Source organism: Miscanthus floridulus, chromosome 19, assembly GCF_019320115.1.
Source record: "Miscanthus floridulus cultivar M001 chromosome 19, ASM1932011v1, whole genome shotgun sequence".
Taxonomy (NCBI): domain Eukaryota; kingdom Viridiplantae; phylum Streptophyta; class Magnoliopsida; order Poales; family Poaceae; genus Miscanthus; species Miscanthus floridulus.
Genome location: NC_089598.1, coordinates 26349933 through 26357099, shown reverse-complemented (window position 1 = coordinate 26357099; position 7167 = coordinate 26349933). Strand labels below are relative to the sequence as shown.

Sequence of the window (7167 nt, the reverse complement as noted above, 5' to 3'; positions counted from 1 at the left end):
TGTCCGGTGTCTGTTCTGCATAGGGTATCTCGAGCGTGAAACAAATCAATTTCTCTAGGATGAGCAAAATTCCTGCAGGCAACCTTTCCTTTCATTAAAACGTTTCAAGCAGTGCTACCTGCCCCATGGACATCTCGGTCGGACGCGTGGTCATTTACTTTCAAACAAGTTCAAGTTGCAGGACCAACTGGGCACTGTCGCAAATATGTTAATCTGGTTCAGTTTTTTCTTTCCTTTTGCAGAACAGCGTTTATACAAAATGGAAATTGGGTAGTCGTCAGACACAGTACACAGAAAGCATCATTATCATTACACAGGTGGCTGCTAAGACGGCGACACCATGCCTTTCACTCAGCACACCATCCTATCCCCTTTTCCCGGTAGACTTGCCGCTCCTACAGATCATAGACCCACTCCATTCCATCACCCGTTCACATGTACATACATGCTACAACCCTACAAGTGAGACAGACCCTCCAATCAGCTGCGAGCGATGGCTGATGCTAAACCATGTTAACAGAAACAATACAATGTCTGGGCAAAGAGTGACCACGCAGGCACGCACATACAACAAACCACACCTCCGGGTCCTCTGTATGGAACGAAGCATCCGTGCATCCATCATCTGTATCTTAACTTCGCATCAAGCTCATGCCCATACATCCCACTAGGTACGCGGCCTCCAGCCATTGCTGGGTGGTGCACCTGCTGTTGCTTCGATCTGGCCGACATCTCCATCTGGATCAACCTTTCAAATGCCTCTGGATGATTGCCTCTCACCTCTGAGCCTGATGGGCCTAAACAGTAATGGTAAGAACAAATAAACTACAGATTAGTAAATAGCATGTCCAAAATTGCAGAAATTAAGAGAAAACACCACAAAAAAAAGTTGAATGTATCAAACACAACAAGGATAAGTTCAAACAAAAATCTTAGTCTCATTGACAGTAAGTTAAGATGATGGTATTATGGAGATGTCAGCCAACTCCAAATGAAAATCTTAATGCCTAAAATAAGCAGAGTGGTATCATGGAAACCAAACTGTGCTGTCTAACTTCAATTAGGAGAATTGCAAGTCAATGTGAACTAGTAAAGTTTTCTACACTGCGATCAGGGATATCAGATATATGGCATGTCAGAATTTGCAAATACTCCCTCCATACTAAAAAATAAAGTCGTTTTGGACAAGGCGTCAAACATTGGGAATATAAATCATGAATAACTTTTAAGTTGTTGAGTTTGGAAATGTGAAAGCCATATAAATAGATTTGTCTTAAAAAATACTTTCATAAAAATATACATATATCACTTTTTGATAAATATTTTTATAAAAACAAGAAGTCAAAGTAATACTTTGGAGACCGTGTCGCTGTCCAAAACGACTTTATTTTTTAGTATGGAGGGAGTAATGACAAGTAATATCTGCTAGTAAATAAAACATATAAATTAGGACAATTGAGACTCACCTGGCATCATCAATCCAAACTCTCCATAGTTGGGCTGGCGAGGGTGCATATGGAAATTATTTACACTGCCCATCTCAGGTCTATAACCAGCCATGTGAGGCACAGGCTGAGATGGCGGGACACCTCTTGGCAAGCCTTCTGGAGGAAATCTTCCAGGCATGGACAAGTGTTGTAGCATAATATGTGCATTCGGGTCCAAGTGAGGGACCCCTGGCCCATGAAGATTATGATGGATAGGATTCACATTAGATGGGAAAGAACGGTGAGAATCATGGTGTATCGATTGTTGCATATCAAATGAAGCTGGCTGTTTCCTATTAACAATGTGATCCATCATAGGGCGAGGTGCCATCATAGGAGGCCTACCCTGTAGAAGATGATACAGATTCTGAGAATCCACCTGATAACGATGGTCACGAGGATGAGATCCAGGTGCATCAGGACCAAGTACTTGAATGTGTTCTGCATCTCCAGGCACAAGCCGTTGAAACCTATAACTGAGGTCATCAAGTGCCTTTTCAGGCAATAGCCCTTCAACCCTGGTGGATCCTACTGATGCCAAAATATCAGAATTTTGACCAGGCAGAGAGTCACTCATGGTAAACAAATTATCTTCTTCAGGCAGATGAATTTCCATTCCTTTCTTGTCAAAGCTAGCACTCCCCTGATTTAGACCAGGTACTGCTGAATGCTCGATACCTGGTTCTCGAGGGAAAGCAGCATCTTTAGTATTGTTGAAGTGTAGGGTCTGTTCAACAGGGTAGTATCCTTCATGGCTAGATGACAATAGAGTTTTACCCGTCTTTGCAAACTCAGTAGGACCACCAGTTGTGGATCCTCGAATAGAAATTGGTGCATCTTTCGAGTGGAGCTCATTCATAAATGCAGCCCCGAATAACGCTTCCAATGTCAAGTTCTTCCCAGAAGTAGGAACGTTGTCAACACTGTTAACCGGATCACTTCCAGATATTCCACCATTGGCCATTAAATTTGCGCCAACACTCTGAGGTTCATCAGTTGATCCTCTCTGGAAACCCAGCAAAGGTGCTCCCTTATTATCTGTTCCTTTTTGCAACAATGAAAGAAGATGCTGTGATGCATGATTATCTACAGCTACTTTCTGCATGGCAACTGGCTCATCCATAACAGTCGGTTGCTCCTTTGTAGCATTTATCTGAGGTGAGCTGCTATTGCTAACCTGTGCTAACATTGTCTGCTCAAGATCCTCACATGTCATCATAACAGGAACTGCCTCTGGAATATCAGGATGGATGTATTGTTCAAGAATTCCATCGGCAGGCGTAGGGGATGTAAATGAGGTAAGCTTTGATCCAGAATCAAGTTTATCAATAGGTGCTCTTGGCGATAAATTCTGGACAACAGCATCAGATAAAGGAGCATGGACTATATTTTCTGGACCTGGATTTTCATTTTTGACAATCATGGAGAGCAGGCTCTTTGAAGATAAGTCTTCTGCAGGTTTCAACTCTGCATGAAATAGAAGGTATGAAATCAGTAAGAGAACAGACAACCAAATGGAAGCTGTGAAGCAACGAGGGACATGTCCTCAAATTTTATTTTTGTTTGTAAATGCGTATGTTGCGATGGATTTGCGGTCACACAAGAATGGACCGAGTTCGGAACGATGATATACGTGATCGCCTAGAGGTAGCACCAATTGAAGAAAAGCTTATCCAACATCGGTTGAGGTGGTTTGGTCATATCCAAAGGAGACCTCCAGAGGCACCAGTGCATTGTGGAGTCCTAAGCCAAGCTAATAATATGAGGAGAGGTAGAGGAAGACCGAAATTGACATGGGGGAAGGCAATAAAAAGAGATTTGAAAGCTTGGGATATACCTAGAGATCTATGTTTGAATAGGAGTACTTGGAAAGCAGCTATTGAAGTGCCTGAACCGTGACTTGGGGCTCTTGGTGGGTTTCAACTCTAGCCTACCCCAACTTGCTTGGGACTGAAAGGCTATGTTGTTGTTGTTGTTGTTGTTGTTGTTGTAAGTTCTTGTGGTATGATGACCAAACGAAACAGAAACACCAACACTAGTCGATAACCAGGTGTTGGGCATAATGGGATCAGATAGTAAAATTTATGAAACGGTATTACCTTCATCAAGAAACCAGCGAGCAAATTTGGATGCTTCTGGCACAGAAGCAGAAATCATGTCATCATCAGTTTTCAATGGATGGTTCTGCATAATATGTAAAAGAAATAATAAGCATATGACCCATGTAACTCTAATTCAAATTCAATTCCGAACAAAATTGGAGATTCCTTCTTTTCAGATATTTCAATGTCAAACAAAATTGGGGTTTTCTTCTATTCAGATCACACTGCACATAACATGGAACAAAAATAGTCATTTCTAAATTGTAACCCAGCACATGCTATTAAAACAGATTATAATGAGCATACAAGGCCATCTGAACTAGTAAATCTATGTAGAAAGCTATCACATCAACACACAGGACAACAAAGATGGATGCTTTAAATAAAATTATCAACTTTCAACTCTCATCCTTTCTTATAAACAAGAATCATTGAATTAGAGAAGTAAAACAAATAAAATCCCAGGCCTAACTGTATTTTAGTTAAATGAACTGTGCAACAAAATCAGATAAAATTGTGAAGGTATAAGTTCACATCACATTAGTAGTCAATAGATCTGGTTGGACAATGTTCATATTATATACTCCCTCTATTCCAAATTATAAGACGTTTTGGCTTTTCTAGATACATAGCTTTTGCTATGCAATTAGATATACCCTATGTCCAGATACGTAATAAAAGGAATGTACCTAGAAATGCCAAAACGTCTTATAATTTGGAATGAAGGGAGTAGCTTACATAACATGGAACCATAAATATAGATGGCTTCTGCACAGTTAGGAAAATAAGAGCAAGCGGGACCAAAAAAGGATTTCTTGCTGTACCTCAACATAAGTAGGTAGGTTACTGCCGCTTTTTGATAAAACATTGCCAAAGAACTGTTCTAAGATTGATACTGAATCATCCTTCCTAACTGGATCAATATTTTTAGATTTGCCTTCTTTTCCAATAGAATACTTATCCATTACATCAGCTTCCCAATCCTCGCTCCCTTTCAGAATGCTAGAAGGCAATTCAGCTGAAGAGGTAACACCACCAGCTGGAAGCGTGTGCTTTGGACCCATAATAGCAACGTTATTGGAAATTCCCTTCTCTTTACTTTCAGATGTGAACTCTGTTGCTGACTGGTCACCCTCTAGCTGACCACCAAGCTGTGCAACAGTCAACATGTTAGCCTCAGTAGTAGCATTATGAAACTACAAAGTAGAAACATATTAAGTAACACTACAACATTGGTGGGGCTATCCCTCTTTTGCTAAGGAAATGATTCTATCAGAGACAAGAACTGAAGGTTCTATCTTCAATGAACACAACAATTTCTGAAAAAAGGTATAAACGACTGCAAGGTAGGAGATTTTGTGTGTAATTGCTGGCATTCTATTAGCTATTGAAATGACAAGTAGATACACACCTTCGGCTCATGTGCGATGTTAGACGACTGTGGCTGAAGCTTCTTGTCCGCAAATGCAGTTGCAAAACCCGGCGGGACAAGCGGCCTGGCAGCAGGAGCTAGTAGAACTGAAGATGGTTTAGTGGTATCTTCCTGATACAAGGATACTGCAGAACCATCTAACTTCTCATTTTTAGTTTTGGCATTTGCCTTTGCAGTAGATGTCTGTAACTGTGAAATGATATCATCACTGGGATTCTCCTTCAGGATATCAGGACCACTCTTCTTTCCTTGAATTGCTTTGTGTTGCTCTTTTCTCATCAACTCAAAAGATGCTGCATATAGGGCAATGTGAGAAAGCATAGATGATTGCAGTGGGGAAAGAACAGGATGTTTTATGTTGCAGTGAGAAAATCTGACCCCTCCGCTTCCTTTCTTCTTCTGCTCTATCCTCATTTGATAATTCAGAAGACCCAAATGTCTCATCATTCATTGAGTCAATGTCTTTCCGCGAAAAAGGAGCAGCCTGTCATTAATGTGAGAAATACTTATGAAAATTTCAAAGATTGTCAATCACTAAGATGATGAAAGGAAGGCAGGGTACATGCATGCAGGCACCAACCTTGTAAGGACGTGGTGGCTGGTAGCGTTCCGATGTCCTGTTCAGCTGAGGCGCATTGCCATGATTCTTTGATGACAACTGCCCAGCATATCCTGATGGCCTAGGGAAACCGCCACTTCCCAGTAGGCCATCATGCTCCGTGTTCTGCCAATTGCGTCTGTACTGGTTTCCACCATGCCCTGCTGCATGGCACCATTAGTAACGTAAAATAAGCAGTCCACTTTCCTAATCTGTCCATAAACAGGATGGACAGCAGGGAGTAAATGTGCATGATTTATTAACAATATGACCATGCAGATGATTGTTCTCCAACTCCCTCGGTTTACTATTGGTGAAGTCAATGCACTCATGTACTTGTGTAGACTAGAAAGCTTCTGAAAGTCAAGTCCACAATACAATGAATACCATATCACAGGCAAAAATGGTCACAGAGAACCAATTAAACTGACAAATCGTAGACTGCCAGCTTTAAGAACGTAATTTCCAATGCAAAAAAGTTACGCGAACAGAAGAGTAATTTTACCCTGTGTCTGAGACTCGCGATCGGGTAACTCCCCATCCCGATCGCTTGATCCAGATGAGCGAGTGTCCCACCTCCCTCCAGTGTTCCCACCACGAGAAGAGTAAGTATATCCTCCCCCCGACCCGTCTGGCCGTCCCTGGGATGTATTGTAGTAGCCCTTGTTTCTCTCAAGCACGCCCGCTGACAGCTCCTGCAGCTCACTGTTGGAGAAGCAACAGCAAAGATCGTCAAACAGAAATCCCACCGGCCACACTGGGCAAAAGGCCTAACCAACAGAAAGCAAGGCAAGGTGACCTAAGAAGCGCTGTATCAAAGCCAGGGGGCAGCTTCTTGCAATGCTCCAACTCGCCAAACGACAGAAGAAAATCCCTGGAGTACACTATCCTCGTCTTCATCCTGCCATGGAGGATACACAGGGCCGACCCGGTTAAGGACATGGGTGTACAGATGTACACCCGATAAGTTTCACAAGAAGAAATCGAAATCAGTAGGCACCATACATGTGTACACTTGTAATTAGATCAGATCTGGGTACAAATAGGCAGATAGCTTGACTTAGGGTTTGGGTGCTCGATTTCGCGCAGCAGGGCGGGCAGAGAAAGGGTGGGCATACCTGGTGGGCGCCCGTCGCCGGAGAAGGACCCGACGAAGAGCCGCACCTGGCTAGGGCGGCTGCGCGGCCGCCCAGTCGTCGCCACGGGAGAGAGCGCGCGAGCGAACGCGGGGTGAAAGGGAAGAGAAAGAGGAAGGGGGCGAACGCACTGCGGGGCAGTTTGGCTCAGATCGAATGAGCAGGCAGCAGGCCTCGATGCTGCTCGGTGCCTCGGTGCTTGCGGGTGTCTAGCCCAGGCGTCAAAACAGATTAGCCCTTTCCAAACTCCTGAAAAGTGCACTATGTAAAAATAAGATTTTCTGTCACATCAAACTTACGATACATGCATGAAGTACTAAATGTAGACGAAATCAAAAACTAATTGCACAGTTTATTTTAACTTTACAAGACGAATCTTTTGAGTCTAATTAGTCAATGTTTGGACAATAAT

The 7167-nt window shown here is 42.7% G+C and overlaps 1 protein-coding gene across 4 annotated transcripts; it reads right to left on the bottom strand.

Annotated features, from left to right (window-relative positions):
• Nucleotides 1–195: 195 nt before the first annotated feature.
• On the bottom strand, nucleotides 196–6928 carry LOC136527543 (uncharacterized). Of its 4 annotated transcripts, none has more exons than XM_066520310.1 (10): nucleotides 6738–6928; nucleotides 6419–6520; nucleotides 6125–6324; nucleotides 5602–5783; nucleotides 5400–5505; nucleotides 5001–5314; nucleotides 4414–4740; nucleotides 3587–3671; nucleotides 1467–2954; nucleotides 196–797 (listed from the first exon to the last, which is right to left on the bottom strand). In XM_066520310.1, the coding sequence occupies exons 2-10, from the start codon at nucleotides 6517–6519 to the stop codon at nucleotides 622–624; spliced, it is 2979 nt and encodes a 992-aa protein (XP_066376407.1). In that variant the 5' UTR covers nucleotide 6520; nucleotides 6738–6928; the 3' UTR covers nucleotides 196–621. The 4 variants fall into 4 exon arrangements, with proteins under 4 accessions (XP_066376407.1, XP_066376409.1, XP_066376408.1 ...); XM_066520312.1 differs by having other exon boundaries at nucleotides 4414–4728; XM_066520311.1 differs by having other exon boundaries at nucleotides 5602–5780.
• Between the last annotated feature and the right edge of the window lie 239 nt (nucleotides 6929–7167).

Excerpts from the sequence above, each read along its gene's own strand:
- LOC136527543 (XM_066520310.1), bottom strand. The coding sequence starts at position 6,519 with ATGAAGACGAGGATAGTGTACTCCAGGGATTTTCTTCTGTCGTTTGGC. Across the intron at positions 5,784-6,124 it reads TCGCGAGTCTCAGACACAGG|CAGGGCATGGTGGAAACCAG; the intron begins GTAAAATTACTC and ends GGTGCCATGCAG. Across the intron at positions 5,315-5,399 it reads AGAAGAAAGGAAGCGGAGGG|CATCTTTTGAGTTGATGAGA; the intron begins GTCAGATTTTCT and ends CCCTATATGCAG.